Source organism: Periplaneta americana, chromosome 4, assembly GCF_040183065.1.
Source record: "Periplaneta americana isolate PAMFEO1 chromosome 4, P.americana_PAMFEO1_priV1, whole genome shotgun sequence".
NCBI classification, from domain to species: Eukaryota; Metazoa; Arthropoda; class Insecta; order Blattodea; family Blattidae; genus Periplaneta; species Periplaneta americana.
In genome coordinates this window covers 119,038,095-119,060,491 of record NC_091120.1, presented here as the reverse complement: position 1 = coordinate 119,060,491, position 22,397 = coordinate 119,038,095, and the positions used below count along the sequence as shown (strand labels likewise).

General features: G+C 36.0%; 1 protein-coding gene across 4 annotated transcripts in view; it reads left to right on the top strand.

The window, feature by feature from the left end:
• Positions 1-22,397, top strand: part of Nup98-96 (nuclear pore complex protein Nup98-96) — a 431,225-nt gene that overhangs the window by 315,342 nt on the left and 93,486 nt on the right. For all 4 annotated transcript variants that reach the window (XM_069823886.1, XM_069823885.1, XM_069823884.1 and 1 more), the window contains 2 exons: positions 668-902; positions 18,918-19,184. In XM_069823886.1, the coding sequence (XP_069679987.1) occupies positions 668-902; positions 18,918-19,184 (502 nt within the window). The remainder of the gene's footprint in view (positions 1-667; positions 903-18,917; positions 19,185-22,397) is intronic.

Here is a 22,397-nt window from a genome sequence, read left to right as displayed (position 1 = left end):
CGTAAAACGGGGTGACTTAATACACTTGGGGGTGACTTGATACGTTTTGTAGGTTGATGTTTCGAAACTAAACATCAACCTACAAAACGTATGAAGTCTCCCAGCATATAAAACGGGGAGACTAGACATGCCTGTCCAGAAGGCTATTAAGGTAGCAGCCCTACCACTGGACTACTGTGCGACAGGCTTGTAACCTATCCACAGGAACTCCATATTACATTCAAGTCTATTAATATTAACAGCCGGACTGTTAATTTTAACTTACATAAAATGTGTTATAATAGTAGTGGTGAGATTCATCATTGTCAGCATTTTGAACAGTGTACAAATATAAAATGTTTGTTAAAACTTAACTATAACTTCGAAAATGCTCCAACAAGTATGTGATGAAGAAGGTATTGGCCGCACTGCAGTATGTAAATGGTACAAGTGTTTTATGGAAGATACAGTCATTTGTTTCATAAATTCTATTCACCACAGTAAGCTGATTTTAGAACTGTTCCCAACAATTGTACCAACACTTGGAAGAAGTGCATTGTAGCAGTGGGGAGGGGAGGAGGAGAAGGGTAGCCATAATCCACAAAATTGTATATTGTACTACACGTAACTTACTCTCATGCTGAGATAATTAATTTTAATGTCTTTTTCAAATATCCATCTTTTACAGGTGATCATTATACATCATTAATGTTGGCCCAGCTGTGTGGTGGTCCAGCAACGAAACAATTGGTGCAGCGTCAGTTGGCCAACTGGCAAGATGTCCAAGCAGATAAATATATCAACAGAGACAGGATTAAGTTATTAATGCTGACAGCTGGCATCCCCTTGCTTAGTGGTACAGAAGGCACCATTAATGTCTGTGAAGGCTTCGACTGGAAAAGAGCTTTTGCTCTACATTTATGGTAATTGAGTAATATATTTAATTTCATATTTATGTAAAAGAATATTGCCATAATCAAGAGTCTACGTAAAGATTAATTTTTGGTCCTACAATTGTTGTTAGAGGAGAATTTTTCTCCACTAATAACAATTGTTACCATAACAGGTATAGACCAAAAATTAATCTTTACGTAGATTTTTCGCCCAACAGTACATATATTGTGGAATCCCGGCCACCAAGTCACTCAATTGAGTGTGCTCCTTGTATAATGGCAGTTGACTTGATATATATCAACATATACGTCTAACATGGAGTAAGGCTACAAAGGGAAAAACACTAGAGGAGAAGGATTCGATCTGGTGCTGTGGGTTGTATGTAGAACCAAGAACCCAGGTTTGATCCTCGGTACCAGAGAGAATTTTTCTCCTGTAATAACATAATCAAGAGGTTTTTTCAATTCTTGAAACAATGACATGGTGTTCTTATAATGCCAAACTTTCATCTTACATCATATTCTATCTGTAGTAGAGTAAAATCTTTGTAATTTCTTTGTAATTACAACCTCTTTGTCAATGTTATATTATTTTGTTTTATAGTTGTGGTAAACTTAAATGTGTATGAGAATACAATTCTGTTTAGTTTAATAAAACCTAGAAATCAGGCTAATCATTCTCTTACTATCACAATTTATTAAACTAAATATTTATTATGGAACGCACTCTACTTCCTGAAAAATTCAATCTTAGTCCTTATGAAATAAGTGCTTCTAAAGAATGGATTAATTGGTTTACGACTTTCGAAAACTTCATTTCTTCAGCAAAAAGAGAAAACCAACAAGCTGAAGGTAGTTACCAATTTTATTTTTTCTTTCGTTTATGTATACTTAAGTGCATGTATTACTTATGATAAGCCCATAGATATTTTTAAGAATATTTATACAAAACCTGTAAATGAAGTTTTTGCATGAAATAAACTCAAAAGTAGATGTCAAGAACCTGGAGAAACACTTGACATCACTTAAACATCTGACTATAGCAGTTTCAGAATAAGAAGGCATATGGTCTACGCCAGTCGAGTGCTAGCAACATTACGACGTTGTCACATGATGCACGATGCACGAAATGTGGAAGACAGAGACAACAGATAAGGACAGAAAATATCAGTATCAGTCGCTCCTAGGTGCACCGAGCGGACGGGTCGAGACTTGTTCCTTCATTGTGTGTAATATTTAAATATAATTACTCTTACTGAAGTAATTTTCATCCCAATTTTTTATTATTATTCTCTTCACAGATCAGTAGATCTCGGAGTGATAAAGTGACAGATATGTAGAAATTTACTTTGCTAATGTCAGACAAAGAATGTCTTAATTTAAAAAAGGAATGCTGGATATTGTATTGCACTATCTGACATGTAGAAATTCTTTCCTGAAAAAAATTGAGGGCGAGAAAACTTACCCAAATGTTCAGACTTCCTTGTACGGCAGTGCACAACTTATTATTATTTCTCCAGAGGAAAGATGAGATACAGTTTGTTTGTAGAGGCAGCCTACGAATCTAGCAATAATAAAACGTAAACATATCTGTAGAAACGTAATTTAGTATTGATATTGTAATTTATTTTTCCTCTGCTAAATGAAGCCTATATAATTTAATTCTCCAGCTTATACCTTACCTAGAGTTCAGGGTTCTATATTCTGGTTACGAATCTGGCTATAATGCAGCGTAAGCATAATAATTATGTGTTCATACATAATTCAGTATTCGTACTGAAACTGTAGATTATTTTATTTTTCTCTGTAAAACTAAAGCTTATACCTACCTAGAGGTCCAGGGTTCTATGTTCTATCACTCTGGCCTGTGGCATAACCTATGAGTGAAGGTAGTTATATAGAAGTGAGTATGAAAACCGTAACCTAATAATATCGTTAATATATTGAAGCTAAATTTGTATATTAGAAAAACTTATAAAATGCAATGTAATATATATAACGCGAGGTTTTAAAATAGAAATTGAGTTTTAGAACTGTAAAATCTCTTATTTCTAGCATGCTTGTATTTATTTTAAAACTGAAATGTAATTAAATTGCTTATCTTATAAAGTTTTTTAATGCTCTTAAGGAAGAATGTTGTTAATACTCTTTGTATAACTCATCGAAAAAGAGGCAAAAGTGTTTATGTTTACAATATCAACCAAATATCTCATACATTTAAGCATTATTTCGTCTTATACCACGTATAATATTCCAATGAAAAGTGAAAATCGTATCTGTGGTTATTCTCAGCTTTCTTCTTGCTCTCCACGTTGTATAATGGCACTGCTAACACATACTACTACTGTAGTCTATTTAAAATATCATACGATGAAGTAATACACGGTACTGAAAATCGTCCAAATAATTAACACTTTTTTTTTTTTTTTGCGTTATTTTCCAGGAGAGGTAAATACTGGTATACCACGTATTTGAATTGTCTCTTTGCCCTGTCCGAGAATATGAGATAACATACAGTATGTACTTCTATACCACACTTCTCTGCAGTCAGATTCTTTGTTTGTGAAAAACTGACATGCATTGCATCATAAGCTAGTCCTTTAGAAAAAGTATATGCAGAAAATACAATACTCCTTGCCTGTGAGTGTAGAACTAGCCTTTTGCATATAACAGATGAAACACCAGAGCCATTTGCAATACCTTCAAGAGACATTGTTACGGTAAGTGACACGCTACAAAAGAGAAAACAATCCACGTCTGAATTTGAAAATAAACATAATCTATCTTCGTTTACTGAGAGGGACTTCACAGCAAAATATTCTGTATATTGTAGGTTGGATATATCTGTTTAGTCTTAAAGCGATAACATGCGAACCAGTTGACATATAATTGCCATTCTTGTACTGTTGAATTCAGAATTCGTAGCTCTATCGAATGGCACAGCTTAAAATTCATTCCCAGCCATAAATATTGTGCACGCAAGAAAGAAACTAATACGCAACGCTTCAGTGAGACTTCGCGACAATTTAACTAGGCAACACCGCTTCACTGTTATTGGGTAGTCGAGATAGACTGGCCTGAACTAGCTCCGCCTTATATGCCTTCTTATTCTGAAAGCGCTCTAAAGATTGTAACTTCAAGGTTGTTACTACTGAAGTTAACAGGTTGAATGTATTCGAGATGTTTTCATAGACAGTCTTCAGTCAGCTCATATTTGTCAGAGGTTAATGGAAAACCGCATTATATCCATGGAAAAGAAGCAGTCCAGCCAGGACCATTGAACTTGCTCAACTTCAATCTCAGCAGTACTTAATGTCAGTGTCAAAGAATGTTGTCATCAACAGTGAACCTGCAGTTCCAGATACGTCTAAAATGATGTTGGAAACTAAACCTACATCTGAAGCAGCGGTTGCTGCTATCAACCCAGAATGTTACTTCTGTGGCCTACCGAAGCATAACAGAGCTATATATTCTGCAAGAGAGGCGATTTGTAGACCATGTAATATCAAGGGACGTTATCAGAAAGTATACAGGCAAAAGTTTAGACCTAGAACATTTAGAGGTTCACGATCTACAACTCAATTTTCTAACTGTATTGCTTCACTACTCATTGTCATTGTTGTAACTTATCCATAAATGGTTCGAAGGTGTATGGCTTGATCGATACAGAAAGTTCAGCTAGTTTCATTAACGAGCATGCAATTCACAGACTTAAATCCCTGTCATCCCATCTGAAAGAGAGGAAGTGTTCATGGGCTCTACATCTCTTCATTCTTCAGTGAAAGGCCAATGCAAAATCAATCTTCATATCCAAGGTTATGACCTCACAGTCAGTATTCTGCCGAATCTCTGTTCAGATATTGTAGGTTGTGACATTTTGAAGCGGCATTTAGTGTTTATTTATTTATTTAAATCCACCACCAACAGAAGCAGGCTTCCAATTACAGGTGGCTTACATAGATACATACATAAAATACATAATAAGAAAAAAAAAAACAAAACAAACAACACAAACGAAAGAAAGTTCAATTTGGAGGAGAAAAAAGCCCCTCTAAACATATGTTGTGTTGTAACAGCTAAATTAGAACCGGCTCATCTTTTTACTAATCTATTGAATGAATGAATAAGCCACTGTGTCCCATGTAGGGCTAGGGCCTCCTGCGAGAGGAGAAAGCTCGTGTATGTGGCTCACACGGTGAGCTACTCCACATGAGCAGATGATTTACAATCACATTTTAAGTCTTGCATTAAGTTTTACAAATCCAGTTTATCAAAGTTTCTTAGTCTTTTTGAGATTATTCAGTAGCTGACGCCATAGTTCCTGTCATGATTTGGACCAGCAAATGTCCGCCCATCTGCTTCTTGGTCTACCCTGTTTTCTCTTACCTGCATAGGGGTCCCACATTGTAGTTTTCTGCGCCCATTTTCCTTGTATCTGCCTTGCCAGGTGACTACCCACTTCCATTTTATCACTGAAGCTTGTTGCGCGACGTTTTTTGAAGCTGTGATTTCCTGCAGCCTCATATTTGAGACCCTATCTCTCAGTGTTATACCTAAGATATTTCTTTCCATTTTCCTTTGGCATATTTCGATGTTTTTCCTCTGACTGTCCGTGAGGGCCCAAGTTTGGCAACTGTATGACAGAACAGGGAAGTCGTAGGTGTTGAGAGTCTCTAGTCTCAATTTCCGATTTAAAAACTTATCAAGAAGTAAGAATTTGAGTGACCAGAAAGCCTTCCAAGATTCGCCTATTTTCCTTTTTATTTCTTTTTCCATTCTTTGGATGACTGAAACTATCTGTCCTAAATAAATATATGTACTGTATCTCTGTCTCCATTATTGCTATTGGACTTGGTGTCCCATTTGTCATTATTTTTGTCTTACTGTGGTTCATCGAGAGGTTGACAGAGTTGCTGAGCTCATTTAGTTTCTGGAGCATCTGTTGTAGTTCATTGGGCAATCTGGCAAATAGTACTACATTGTCGGTGAATCTTAAATTGGTTAGTTTTCTGCCATTTATTTTCATGCCATATTTGTTGTCCCATTTGAGTTTCCTGAAGACATCTTCTAGTAAGCTCTGAAAAGTTTGCGAGAGATTGGGTTTCCTTGTCTAACTCCCCTCCCTAGATTGAAAGTCTGTTCTTCTCTTTCTGTCTTCACTTTGGCTTTGCTCCGTGTGTACAGTTTGTTTAGGATTCTGATGTATTTTGTTTAAATACCTTTATTGTGCAGTGCTTGCAGTATGCTTGTGTATTTGACCAAGTCGAATGCCTTGCTTAGTCGATAAATGCTATGTGGAGTTGTAGCTGGAACTCTTATTTCTCTGAGCTGGTTGACGGTTGGAGATGATCTGCTGTGCTAAATCCTGATCAGAAGCCTGTATGTTCGTTGGGCTGATTCTCATCCAGAGTCTGTCAGTCTTTTTATTATTACCTTTGAAAATAATTTATACAGGTTGGGCATTAAGCTAATGGGCTTATAGTTGCTTAAGTCGTATTTTGAGCCCTTCTTATGTAATAGAATGATTATATTTGTTTCCCATTGGTATGGTATGGTTTCCTCTTGTAGTATTTTATTGATTAGCATGGTGATTGGATATGTTAGAAGTGTTGATCCGTATTTCATATATTTGTTCCGAATTCTGTCCTCTCATGGGGTTTTTCTATTCTTTAGTTCTTCTATCGCACTTCTAACCTCACTTTGGAGAATAGTAGGGGCCGTGTTGACGGGTTCATATATATCTTGTGGTGTAAGTATAATGGTGTGCTGTTTGAATATAATTGCTTGTAGAATCTTGTTGCAGCAAAGGAATAAGATTTTGAGATTTGGTACTTGGAATGTTACAAGTTTATATAGAACAAGAGAGGTAACATTAGTAGCAAAAGAACTAGCTAGATATAGAATAGACTTTGTGGGAGTACAGGTGGTTAGGTTAGATGAGAACGGCATAACACAAATAGGAGATTACTTGTTATATTATGGGGAAGGAAACGATAATCACCAATTAGGAACAGGATTCTTTATCCATAAAAGAATAAAATCAGCAGTAAAAGAGGTCGAATTTATCAGTGATAGATTATCGTATTTAGTACTTAAGGTTAGATGGTGCACTATCATAGTTATAAATGCTCACACCCCTACAGAAGAGAAGGACGATCATATAAAGGATAGCTTCTATGAGAAATTGGAACAGACTTTTGATCAGTTACCTAGATATCATATGAAAATTTTATTGGGAGATTTCAATTCTAAAGTAGGACGGGAGGATATTTTTAAACCAACTATTGGAAAAGAGAGCCTACACGTAACTAGTAATGATAATGGAGTTAGGGTAGTCAACTTTGCCACATCAAAAAATTTAATTGTCAAAAGTACAACATTCCCCCATAAGGATATACATAAATATACTTGGACTTCTCCAGATGGATTGACACATAACCAGATAGATCACATCTTGTTAGATAAAAGAAGACATACTATTATATTAGACATTCGAACCTTCAGGGGGACAGATTGTAATTCTGACCATTATTTGGTAATTGGAGAACTATCAGTAGCCAAACGAGTAGAGCAACAAGTTAATATTAGAAGATTCAATATTCCGAAATTAAAGGACAAGGAAACTAAGCAACATTATCAGGTCGACATTTCAAATAGGTTTGCCGTATTAGCAAGTTCCGATGAAGTTGAGGAAGAGTTAGATGTTAATAGCGTGTGGGAAAATATCAGAGATAATATCAAAATTGCAGCTGAACAAAGCATAGGTTATTATGAAATTAAGAAAAAGAAACCATGGTTTGATGAAGATTGTTGCATGGTAGTAGAAAGAAGGAAAGAGGCAACATTGAAATTCTTACAGGATCCAGTTGAGGCGAATAGAGATAATTATTTCAATAAAAGATAGGAAGCAAATTGTACACTTAGGAATAAAAAGACAGATTATTTGAAGGAAAAACTGAATGAGGTAGAAACAAATAGTAAAAATAAGAGATTTATATAAGGGCATAAAGGAATTTAAGAATGGATATCAGGCAAGGGTAAACGTGATCAAGAATGAGAATAGTGACTTGCTTGCAGACTCTCATTCAATCCTGAACAGATGAAAAAACTATTTTAGGCAACTACTAAATATACATAGGCCAAATAGAAATGATAGGGATGAAATTGAAATACAAACTGCTGAGCCATTTATACCCGAACACACACTTTCTGAAGTCGAAATTGTGATAGAAAATTTGAAAAATTATAAGTCTCCAGGTATCGATTAAATGCCAGCAGAATTAATATAAGAGGGTGGAAGCACATTATCTAACGAAATTTATAAGCTTGTACTTGCTATTTGGGAAAAGGAAATTGTACCAGAACACTGGAAGGAGTCCATAATCGTACCTATCTTTAAGAAGGGGGACAAGACTAACTATAGTAACTTTCGAGGAATATCACTTTTGTTGACTTCGTACAAAATTTTGTCCAATATTCTTTTGAGAAGATTAACTCCATATGTAGATGAAATTATTGGGGATCATCAGTGTGGTTTTAGTCGTAATAGATCAACTATTGATCAGATATTTTGGATTCGACAGATAATGGAGAAAAAATGGGAGTATAAGGATACATTGCATCAGTTATTCATAGATTTCAAAAAGGCATATGACTCGGTTAAGAGAGAAGTTTTATATGATATTCTTATTGAATTTGGTATTCCCAAGAAACTAGTTCGATTAATTAAAATGTGTCTAAGTGAAACGTACAGCAGAGTCCGTATAGGTCAGTTTCTGTAGGATGTGTTTCCAATTCACTGTGGGCTAAAGCAAGGAGATGCACTATGACCTTTACTTTTTAACTTTGCTCTAGAGTATGCCATTAGGAAAGTCCAGGATAACAGAGAGGGTTTGGAATTGAACGGGTTACATCAGTTGCTTGTCTATGCGGATGACGTGAATATGTTAGCAGAAAATCCACAAACGATTAGGGAAAATAAGGGAATTTTACTTGAAGCAAGTAAAGAGATAGGTTTGGAAGTAAATCCCGAAAAGACAAAGTATATGATTATGTCTCGTGACGAGAATATTGTACGAATTGGGAATATAAAAATTGGACATTTATCCTTTGAAGAGGTGGAAAAATTCAAATACCTGGGAGCAACTGTAACAAATGTAAATGATACTCGGGAGGAAATTAAACACAGAATAAACATGGGAAATGCCTGTTATTATTTGGTTGAGAAGCTTTTATCATCCAGTCTGCTGTTAAAAAAATCTTAAAGTTAGAATTTATAAAACAGTTATATTACCGGTTGTTCTTTATGGTTGTGAAACTCGGACTCTCACTTTGAGAGAGGAACATAGGTTAAGGGCAGTGGCGGTTGGTGATATTTGTCATTGGGTGTGCAGTTAGGAAACAAGTAATAGGCCTAAAACAAACATAAACTTTGGTGCTTAAATGTAATTACTAATTACCGTACCTTTATATAGTATGGCGGGGTAGAAAATCCATTCTTCTCTCCTTTCTCTGAGCGAATCTGTCGATGACCCTCTCGTTGAAGTCACACATGTCACTAATCACTTGCTTTTCAATGGACAACATTGCCAAAGCCGTTAGTCTGTCTTCCCCCATGGTGCTACGTAGAAATGTTTTCACACGTTTTAATGTCGAGAAACATCTTTCCGCTTCACTGGTAGTCATGGGTATTGTCACTAGAACCTTCAAAAGTTTCACACTTTCGTTGAATGTACGCTCCAAATTGTTTTCAATAATAAATTTCAATAAAACACTTGCACTGGAGGTGTTACTAAAGTCTTGACGCATGCAAATTATTTCTAACTCTGTTCGGAGTCTAGGTACATTAATGAATGGATAGGCTTTGTGGGTTTCGTTTACCAACGTTTCTGGAAACTCCTTGTTGTATTTGTTGAAGTTCTCTGTAACGAAAAGCTTAGTTGCCGTGAGATGCCCGGTAAATTTAAACCGATCTACAGCTTGAGTAATGACCGTGTCACATATTTCTTTCGCAGCAACTTTCCTCGTATCGGACGTTTCCACTTTCCGTTTCTTTCCTGATAGTGGATTTTCGTTGATCGTATCGATGCTATCTCTGACATGTTGGATGTTGTGCTGAAAATCTGTGACTGCTTTATTCGCTGAACAGAGTCTATTTGCCTTTTCTGCAGTTGGTTATACAGAATATCCACATGAGGCATTATCAGATGAAACACTTTCAACCAAAAGAGAAAGACTGGCTGCTGGATTCGAAGAAGAAGCCCTCTTGCTTGAGTAATTGTACTCATTTGCTTGCTTTGTTCTTGTATTTCTTCAAGACAGTTTATCAGAGAGTCCCTATGCTCATATACAGTTTCGACCAATCTTGATTTGAAGTTCCACCTTATGTTTGAAATGCCAGGAAATCTCTTGCCTACGATGTCATCAAGTACTCGTACACGTTGTGGTGAGTTGGAAAAAAAAGCTGGAATTTCATTGATATCAGCAAAAAAAGATCCTCACTTGAGTATTTTGACTCGTAGCTTGCGCCATAATTAAATTCAGTTTATGAGCATAGCAGTGGACGTAATGCGCGTAAGGATAGTCCTGCCTGATTAAAACGTGAACACCAGCATTTCCGCCGCTCATAACGCTAGCTCCGTCATAGCTTTGCGAAATTAGCTTGTTTTTGTCATGGATTACTTGCGACAAAACATCTTTAACACACTCTGACAGAGACACTGCATTACAATTATTCGGGTTCACAAAAGACCAAAATCGTTCCACAGGCTTCCCATTGGATAAAAGATAACGCAACACTATCACCATTTGTGTTAGGGATGATACGTCCGTAGTTTCATCTGCTATGACTGATACATAGTCTGCTTTTCCTATTTCTTCCTTCACCTTCTCATGGTACACCTCCAACATGCACTGTAACAAGTCATTTTGTATGTCTTTTGAAGTGCCCTTAAACACAGTTGCTTCTTTCATGTGCTCTTTAAGTGCGGAATCCAACTCAGCTGTAAAGTTTATTAATCCGCGAAAAATTCCCGGATTTGCGGAACTGTCCCTTTCGTCGTGGCCACTTAGAGCTAACTCAAATGCACCACAAAACTTTATACAGTTTATTATTTGTGCCAGCACATACCTATTTCTACTAATTTGCATATTTTTCTGCTCAATATTTCTTCTGAACGCAGTGTCCAATTGTTGTCCAATGTTACTCCTACCGAGCATTTTTAAGTCCAATTCCGCATTCACGTGACATCTAGAATTTTCATGCTTAGTGGCTTTTTGTTTTAAATGACTAATATCTCCGAAACCAACTTTCGTCCAAGTACCGCTTACATCCTGGCCTCGCGCAAAAAGTAAACACGGGAAGCAATAGAGAAAATTAGTTTCGTCACAACCACATATCCACTCATAAGTCGAGTAGACATTACAATTGAATTTTCTTTTAACTTCTTTTCCTTTGCACTTCGTTGTTTGAATTAGTTTAATATCTGGAACAGGCCTACCTCTCTCCTTTATTCTAAGCTTTTCTTCAATCGTGAGATTAAAGAAATTCACTACTTTCAGGTCTCGAACGCGGTTCATTTTTGCAATATCTAAACACAGTGACAATAAAGCAAGACTGAAGATTCAACTTATATCACAGCATGAAGCTGGCTCCTGGCTGCAAAGTGCGAACTGTTTTAAATTGAAACGATCACAAGAGTCTAGGGTGCGTAAGCAATTCTGCTCCTCGCAATGCCGAATGAGGGCGGAAAGACACCTGCTATGCTGAATGACAGCGACAGCCGTAAGTTGGACAGTCAACAGCTGAATGACAGCCGACAGCTGTAAGCTGAATAATGACAGCCGTAAGAGAGGAAAAGGCAATACTGCTCGGAATGCCGTGCGGTCACGTGCTCACTGATGTAATGATATAGTTTTTATGTTAAAATATATCTTGAGGTAGGCCTAACTGAATTTTCGGTCATTGTATGTATTATAATTAAATATAAAGAAATCTAATTACAATTGAAGAGTCCACTGCAAGAATGATGGATGCCATTTGGAATACATTTTGCAGGAGAAGCAATTGAAAGTTTGAAATGCTTAGCGCTCAAAGCTTAACTGTGATTTTCCGACCATTACTGGACAATGACTATCAGTGTTAATGTCATATAACTCTGTATGTACATTCTATATGTCTTAAGCTATGCATTGACAGTCTTAGTTCATTTTCGACAAGAAAGTGACATCCATCATTCTTGCAGTGGACTCTTCAATTAAAATGTCAGTATTAAAAGAGCTCTGTTCTCTATACGTATGTAGAGAAAACAAAAATATTTATGGACCACAGAAAATCGTCCCCGCTTACCCCCCAGCCCCCGCGTAATACCGAATGACCAAGGAAAGGGACAACTGATTTTCGCTATGCTGGACAATTGACATAGTCCTTTGAGTTTGGCAGGTCTGTTTCGCGTCATGTGTTATTCTTATTGTCGTGTTTTCGAGCCTGTTGTAATTCTGTGGTGTTCAGACTGAGTATCATTGATCATAAAAATAACATTCGTGTGATAGATGTGAATGCAGACTACAAGTTTGTGTATTATAATGTTATGGAATGTTACGTAACATGTTTCGTGCTTATGTTGCTTAGACTGAATTCTTCTTGAATATAGTAAGATAAATGTCTTTTAGGGAATAATAGTGCTGGATTTAATTAATTTTGGAATAGTCATGAATGATAAAGAGTTAGCTGTTTCGCATTATCGTGCGTTTTGCTGCTTTAATAACAGAATAAACATGCCTAAACAGTTCAATTATTCGGAGTGTAATAAAGGCTTTGACTATAATAGAAATCTTAGAAGACATGTATCAAAAGCACATCCTCATGTTTTAAAGATAAACCAGAAGTCGTATGCTTATGAGTGTTCTGCATGTCAAAGAAAATTTAATCACAATAAAAATTTGAAATTCCACGAATGATTAGTTCATGGTACCGGCACACCTGAAAATGTTAAGGAAAGCAAATTGGCTTCCTCTACTACGGCTGTCGCTGTCATTCAGCATATCAGGTATAGCATTCGTCTCTTTCCGCCCTCATTCGGCATTGCGAGGAGCAGAATTGCTTACGCTCCCTAGACTCTTGTGAAACGATTGAGAAACCGGAGTCGATCTACAGTATCGCAAACTTCTGTCTGCAGAAAGTTTCTGAACTTTTTTTTAACAGTCCTGTATTTAAATGAAAAGTTTATATTTAATCATCTACTACATGACATCGAGTTGCTAAATTACAAACATACTTTATTTAAACCATCAACATAAGGATTACAGACATTTTATAAAGATGAAATATTACGACGTTCGCCAAGAAAGAAAGTTGTTGATTTGGCCATACCGAATGTTTAAAAGGGAGAGACGAGAGAGCGCGAGAGAGCCATTGGGCCGAGTCGGCTGCGTACGCGCATTCGCATACCTCTTGGCGATCTCCTCTCCACGTATAAAGAAACACAATTCTCCCTTCTCACTCCTCGCCGCACCTTCCCCTCGTTCTGTAGCAAAATCAGGAGTTGTCTCTTGACGCCTGACAACAGCGCGATGCGGCAGAGGCAAGAGTAAACGGCGGCAGATTTAAATTCGTTTCAAATTGTTTCTTGGTTCACATGCTCGAAATTTGAAAGATAAATGAACACTCAAACAACGTATTTTTAAAACTAAGTTTCTTAGGGTGTGCACTTGCGATCGTGCGAATACCCAGCCGCCGCCACTGGTTAAGGGTGTTTGAGAATAAGGTGCTTAGGAAAATATTTGGAACTAAGAGGGATGAAGTTACAGGAGAATGGAGAAAGTTACACAACACAGAACTGCACGCATTGTATTCTTCACCTGACATAATTAGGAACATTAAATCCAGACGTTTGAGATGGGCAGGGCATGTAGCACGTATGGACGAATCCAGAAATGCATATTTATTTATTTATTTATTTATGTCTATAACAGGGCAAAGCCCCAATTACAATATAGAGTGTTAGTTGAGAGGCCGAAGGGAAAAAGACCTTCGGGGAGGCCGAGACATAGGTGGGAAGATAATATTAAAATGGATTTGAGGGAGGTGGGATCTGATGATAGAGACTGTTATTGGTCTTGCTCAGGATAGGGACCAATGCCGGGCTTATGTGAGGGCGGCAATGAACCTCCGGCTTCCTTAAAAACCAGTAAGTAAGTAAGAATCTTGTTGCATCTTCTGTGATATCTCTTCTCGAAGTCGTGAAGTCTTCAGAAGATTTCTTGGTTCCCAGCATCCATTGCTTTTCTCGACTTAGGCTTGACCTTATGCTCTTTATTGGTTTAGTGTCTTCGAATATCTGTTTCGCCACTGTTGCATGATGGTCTCATATATATATATATATATATATATATATATCCCTCCTATCTCTCTCTCCTCCTCCCCTTACCCCTCCCCCTTTTTCACTTACACTTTCAAAACGCGCAAAAAAGTGAAAATCGACATATGAACGAGTTTCAAGGTTTTGGAATTAAGATAACGATTTATAGAGTAAAAAAAAACTTTAAAATTAATCTGAAATTAAGTTCATTAAATGCATTAGTTTGCTTTATATCAAGTAAATGAGCAATTTATTTAGTAATAATTAAAGAATTTTAAAATAACTAGCCCTTGGCTAGAACTGCTTCTGCCACTCACTCAGCAACAAATAAATTTTGAAAAATAATTCTAGCATGAAACGGTTAAAAATTAAGGTATGGATTCTGTGTTACAGGCTATACTAACTCAGAAATCTCCACGGCGAGGTGGCTACCAATGAGATCCATCCCACCATCTTCCCTCCATACCTCCCACTCGCTCAATCACGAACAAATAACATTTGTAATTACACAGAAATGCAATAGGTATACATTATGCACCACTGCAAAGCCTCCCTAAGAAGGTTTCAGTTCTTGAATTACTTCTCCTTTAGATGCCACATTCATATTAGTGTCATCACTGGAGATGGCACTGGCAATATTGTTGACTGTTGCTGATCAGATTAAAGATGCATGACTATTGCCCAGTTTTTCAATTCTAGAATAATACTCTTCCATTTTCATATCACTGTGACTTCCAGACATCGTAAGTGTTAGGTATTTCTTCCTGTCGAAGTGTATGGAATGAGACTTCGCTACATATGACATTTCTTTACTTATTAGAACTTTTGATTTTTAGCATCCTCTATCTGCAGTTTCTTAGACCTGTCAGTTATTACCAGGTTGTGAAGTTCTTGCACTATAGAGTAGTATTGCTATTTCGTATATATTTAACCTTGCCTCATACGCATCTGGATTTGATAAAATGACATCAACTATATTTTGGTAGCTACAGCATATATTAAGATTGAGTAAGCATGGTTTACAACAACAAAGTTTAAATCTTCCAGTCTTTATCTAATAGTACCTAAATGAGGCAGCCACCTATTGAACCATGTATCGAGTGTATTACATGTGCAAGTTGCCAGTACAGAGGTTATCAAGAGACACTTTGCTTAAATTTGTTTTGCCCTCTTTAAAGACTTCTGTGATTGGGCATAATATGCATTGCTTCCCACAACATAGCTAAGTATCTAGGAACGAGGACATGGTTAAATATAGACGAAGTAGCAATACTACTCTGTAGAACAGTGGTCGTCAGCACTCACTGAAATGTGCAAAGTGTATGCGGTGCCGTCCTGTGTGCACTCGTGCAGCAGGGAGAGATAGAGAGCATACCCACTAGCAGCTGCGGAGTGCACCATAGTGCACTGCGTTTTCTGCGGGTAAGAGAGACTAGCCCCAGTGTGCTCTGTGCTGACAACCCCTGCTTGCTGACAACCCCTGCTGTAGAACATGAACTTCACAACCCTGATTATATTAGACGTTTTATTTTGACTCATTATATTGAAATCCTCTAGCACTTCAGTAGCAATGGATGCAACTTTTCTTGATGTGACATTGGCTTTATCCTTCACTTTTTCTAATGCTGGGAGGGATTTTCTCATTTGAAAGGTATATCTGTCCTTCGGTTGTCTTCTTGGCAGCTGTAAAGGATACTTCAATGAAAATCGGGATTCTTTTTCTCTCCGAAGAATTTGAAGAGTTGGCAGACATGGTGTTTACACTGATAGAAGGCTGATTGAAATCTTCAGCCGAAAATTACTTCTTACTTTTTCGCTCTTCTTGGTGTTGCAATAAGACAATTCAATTTTCTGATGTATTCTTTGGTCTGTTAAATCTTTCCATTTGAGAAACTTTGTTGTTCCTATCACAATGGCACAAAGTGAAATCTGGACACTTACAAGCCACAATATCAAATATTTTCTCATCATTCACTTTAAATTCAAGAATCTTACTTGCCCTTTCACTTTCCCTCCTACCACCAAATTTTAAAACATTTCTTACTTCTGTAGTAACTACTGATCATTACAGATATTCGGCGAGGTGAAACCAAATAAATATCTTTTCCAAATATCTGCTAATTTTTTTTGTTACCTTACTGGAAATTACATTCTCAGCTGGTTCTTTGCTTGTGCTCTCCTTGAGCTGTTGAGATCTTCTGGAGTTCATAAAATCCTCGTAACAGATTTCTTCCTAATCAGTTCAGTTACTTTTTCTTCTATTTTATAATGCAAAGACACAATGGCAGTAGAGCAAAACAAACTGCTACACTGCGAGGCACTGTACTGCTGGCTGGACAAATTTCATCACTCAGTCACCCTCTCAAAACTTACCCTATCCTACAATTCTTACAAATAAAGTAATAACACCACTTCTCGAACTCTTGTAAGCTATTAAAAGGTACAATCAACAATAAATATTAAGTCAGAATAAAATAAAATAAAATCTAAAATTTTATCATTTTTATTTAAATTATTTAAACTTTAAGTCAATTGCGTTTCGGTGAAAATTTATTCTACATGAATACGTTTTCATGTGCTTCAATACAATAACATTTTACAACTTTTTATCCCTATTCACAGTCAATTAATTGTATGCCTTTCTTGCACTCCTTGAAGATGAAATCGGAGGTTGTGATGGGTTGCGCTAACTTAAGCTCATTCTGTTGTTAATATCAAGAGGTGTTGAATATAGACGAAAACTCTTCAAACATGGCACAAACTATACCCATAATGTATAATGGCTGTCAGCTGTTGTAACTTCCAGCTTTTTCTTTGAAGTTAAAACAAAATTATTTCGTGGGTGTGAGTTTCGTGGAAAGTGTGAATAAGGAACAAGAAAAGGGACATTATAGACAAAACAAACAACATTACAGGTAGGCCTATATGTGTGTATTCTTGTATTTTGTGAGAATCAGCTCACTTTGTGTGGAGACTGGTAGTTGGCGAGTGCAAAGGTGCAAAAGTAGAATGGGGAGAAGAACAAGTGAATACCATAAAGTGGCTGATGTAGATGGTTACATGCTTTTTGAAGAAATGGAAGCACTGAAGTCAATTCTGCCAGCAGAATTAAAAACCCCATGAAAATTCTTCAGTTTCTTGCTTGCTACAATAGATCTACTGCATTTCCAAATGTATTATATTTATTGCTCCTTTGGATTTCCTGACAGTCCCAGTGACTGTGGCATCAGGGAAAATGAGTTTTTCCAAGCTTAAACTGATAAAAACTTATTTCAGATCATCAATGTAGCAAGAACATTTAAGTAGTTTGGTAAAAAGCTCATTGAATATGAAATCAGACAAAATCCGAAATCCACAAAGAAAAAAAGCAGGAAAAATAACTTTTTCATAAGAAAGGCAATAATACTAATATGCTTTCTTATTTATAACCGTAATAAGTGATATTTAGAATTGATATTAAGAAAAAATATAAATTATTTCCTAAAAATGTGTTCTTCCATCTTGATTAAAAGTACATGTAATGTTTTCACTAAATTATTGCAAAGTCAATAAAACAGGCGATTTTGTAATATTTAGATCATCTGAAGATGATGGACATATTATTTTGTTTGTTTACTTGTACACTTTACATTAAATCACATGTACTTTCTAAATTCATATTATGATCCATTTCCATTGTATAATAGAGCTTTGTGCATAATAATTTATATTTACTCGTACCAGTATAGATTTTGCAGAACTTGTCTGTGAACATGGGACCCCCAAATAATTTTTCGAATTGGGCCTTGCAACTTCTAAGGCTGGCTCTGACTCTGTCTCAAAATAATAGACCTATCACCTTCTTTTCGAGATTACTTTCTATATCAAAACATCTTCATTCATCAGTTGAAAAAGAGGTTTATGCTGTAGTAGAGACTTTGAGAAAGTGGAGACACTGGGTGGTATTAATAAAGATGTGGAAGATGAGTTTGCTTCAAATTTTGTGAGCTTCCTCCTTTTCCAATGAATAAAGTTGAGGAAAATGAGCTTGCTCGTCAAGAGTTTCCTCCACCTTTGAGCAAGGAGTCAACAGCGTAAGAGTTTCCTTGCATTTCTTATTAATAAAACGGAGTTTTGCTTCTTGCTCTGAAGCATTTGTTTCAAAAAATCTTAGGTACCTATCTCAATAGGTAACTCAAGCTTGTGGAGTGAAGCTGTTTTACCAAAATGGTTGAGTTCATGGATATTCAAAGGCCTCAAAAGTTGTATAAGAAGCACAGAGAGATTACAAAACTTTGTGCTAATTTAATCAAGAAAATGGGGATTGGTTAACTGATTATTTCTTAGGTGACACAAACCAGACCAGAGGCGGTGCATTTCTTTAAGCATGCTCAGTCAGTACACACTCGGTACTCTCAGTTCTTACTCCATATTTTTTCATTGCATAGCATTTGTTTCAGCTGGACTGAGGTCTTTTAACAATATTATATGCGAGATGTAAGGTATACAATGTGTATGCTCAAAGCTTCTCATGTTCTTTCTTAAAAAAAAACACGAGTTCTGCACAAAATGTTTCAGCTCTACGGTTTGTCCAAAAATTTCAATATGGATTTTTTTTTTATTTCAGTCATATAGTAGATCTATTTTATAATTATTGCTCAGAAGTAGAAATTTTTGGAATGTATTGAATTGAAATTTGAATGTTTAGGTATATGTGCTCACCAGTAGCATCTGTTACTGATGCCCTTCTACAATATGAAAACGCATTTGAACCATCTGATTCACGGGATATATATGCCAAAAGCCCTGATCCACCATATATAGAAGATGGTGTGGAACCAGAGACAAGTAGTGGACAACCAGTGCGAGATCTGTGCTTCCACCTTCTGAAGCTGTATAGTAGTCGTTCACATCCACTTGATCAGTTACTGAATCCTGCCACTCACACATCGGATCCACTGGATTACAGACTCAGGTCAGCTCTAATAATATTAATGAATGTTATGTAAATTTCACTTTCATTTTCTACTTCAGTGTTATGAATAGGAGGTGGATTTTAGCATATTTGCATGTTTTATTCCTTAGTTGCATTTCATATGCTACTATTACATAAATGCATTTAAAGATATTTGTAAACAAAGGTCAAAATTTTATAGTGCATTTATATGCATATTTAAGGGATTAATGCACATTTCAGCTTTTAGCGCATATAAATGCATATTTTTTTTTTTTTTTTTTTATCTATCTGGTGCTTAAACCAAGATTAAGAATACGAAAAATAACAAAAATGGAATACAGAAGAAATGTAGACATTGAAACACTTTACAGTAGTTATATTTATTATTCCAATCTGACAACATGCAGGCAGTGAATTGTTGTTGGCGAATTATTGCAGATAATTCTGCTGCAATCAGCAAAGCACTCTGTAATGAAATGCACTTCTGCCTCTGTGCACTATATAATATAGAGACGTTATGATGGATGAAAGTTGAGATTAAAAGAACAGAGAATCAAAACAAGAAGCTGCTTTATCGTCACTTCGCACGTACATAAGATTTTGACAGTTGTCACGAGAACTTTGCAATATGATAGGCGTGGAAATTGCAGGAAGTGTTGATAGACTTCTTTGTACTCACTAAACTTGAATTTCCCTGCCTATCAACATTAATATAGGGCCATTAATGCAATTTTCTGTTTTCTACTTGCCAACATGGCAAATCAGAATATATCATTATATTGTGGTGACAAGTCAGAGAAAATTCGATAGTGTGTGAAGTGAACTGTAATTTAGAACAGTGCATGTATCCTGGTTTTTAAGTGCATTATGTTTCATGTATATTTTGATATTTTTTAGTGCATATGAATCCACCCCCTAATTATGACAGGTAATGGTTAGTTACAAGAATGCTAGAATGGTGAAAGTTACACACATGATAAATATAATTAAAATAAATATTTGTCGATTGGTTTTCAATAATGAACACGTCTTCACAATGAAGTCATTGCCTTCTGTCGACTATTATTACAATTTTTATTTTTACTCGTTTTCAATTTATATATTAGCATATCTTGTTTCACGTAGAAGATTACTGAATAGCAAGATTTTGAATCGATTTCTTCCAACTTTTTTCACCAGAAGTCACCACAATTAATTGTTATTGTGGTGATACCTGTTACCGAGAGTTGAGAATAGCTTGGCTGTAGAATATTGCCTCGATTCATTTGTATGCATGAACAAAGAGATCTTTAAATCTTCCATATAGAGCCAACAATTTTACTACCTCATCCAGTAGAAGCAGAACTTGGAATTTTTTCAGCTCAAAATCGTTTTCGATTGGGTTTGGAAGGAAGACATAATGTAATTGTTGCGAAACTGAATGGAAGTGTCAGAGAATAACTCATTTTGTAATACAGTTATTATTAAGAAAATCGAATACTTTATTATTTTTCAGTCAGTCATTAATTTTGTCGAAATTTTTTCAGCTATAATTACTTCTTGAAGTTTTGGAAAAAAAAGGTTGAAATATTCCAACACTATGTGGAACATCTTTTTTTTTTACTTAAGCACATGATTGTGTTATTTTTATTAATTTCTATAATATGGTTGGTTCATATAATACACAGTTCAAATTTATGTTAAGCCATTCAGTTGATATAAACTAAAAGTGACATAGCATCAATGAAAGCAGTGTAAATTACAATAACAATTGCTCCAATTACAGTACCAATAATATTTCAAACTTTTCCCTCCGCCTAACCCCGTCATTTCAACTGGTGTGCCACAGCACACTAACATGCCGTGAGGAAATAAAAATGGTATAGTTTGTAGCAAAAATTGGAAAAATAAAAACAGACCTGCCAAGTCGCACGCATAGTGCATGAGACACTCTGAATCGAGACCAATCTACAGTGTCCACACACAATCATTATTTCTGGGGTAAAATTATCCATCATAATATGTTGTGAAATCTGTAAAATTATACATAATTTTAATTTAGAAATACTTCAAATGCAGTCGGTTATAATAACGAAAAAAAGTGTTAAATGTCTCTGTATTGTATGAGGAAACTCTTCTCTGTTGCTGCTAACTAGACATTCAAAAGAATGCCTTTTCAAGCTCCGTTCTATAACATAAGAAGAATACACACAATATTTCCTGTACACCAGCAGTTGACAAATGTAATACATTTCATAGAAATAGAACGTGACTTCTCTGTTTTCTCTGGTTGATGTTTAACATAGGAGGTGAATGAGGTAGGTAGGTTTGCTGCAATCACTGTAGAATGACTGAAGGTATAAAATGCTGACCATTGCTCTAGACTCTTCTTGACTTAGGCAAACATGTCTCTTCAATGTATCCAGTAATATTCATCGTTTTCATCAGAGTGAACATTTTATTTTTCACTCGTTAGCTATTAAAAAAAAATGGTGATGAATATAACTATACAGATATTATTTCTTAATGCTTAAATTTATATTTTTTGTATATTGGCCTATAAACATAGTATGTTCAGTGATTTTGATGTAAACAAGAACATTTCTAATTCAGTTATTTTTATTTTGAGTCATGCGATATCTCTGTTATCTTCAAGCAAAAATTAAAAATAAAAGTATATTATATATATTATTGTAAATGCAGTTGTAATGTGCATGTGCTAATCTCCCCTCCCACAATTCTTGTTCATGGCAAACGATGAGTTCGTAGGGAGTACAGTTGCAACAAAATGAAGTGAAGTATAAAATAAAGAAATTAATACTAGTAATAGTGGTGTGTGTTTAAGTAATAACCAGAGTATTGGCATGCCTTTTCGTGAGAAACAGTGTTTGATCATAAACTCATGGATGAATATTCCCTGAAAAATGGAGGAAATAATGTGAGCATGTGTGGACGACAAATATTTTGACCAGAAGTGTACGGTTGAAGTGGAAATAAACAACGTAATCCAATGAGAGTCACGATAATAGCGGCCTAGTACCGCCAACTTGGGTTAAGACACAGATTCTGATTGGTGATCGACTCTGGGGAATGCATAGAGGGGAACACGCAACGAGTGTGGGAGAATGAAATGAGTTAAGATTTCCATTATAGCTGCATTTTCTAAGTGGTCTAGCTATAGTAACTTGGTCTAAATTATTATATATATTTTATATAGACACACACACACACATACACATGCGAGGGTAAGTC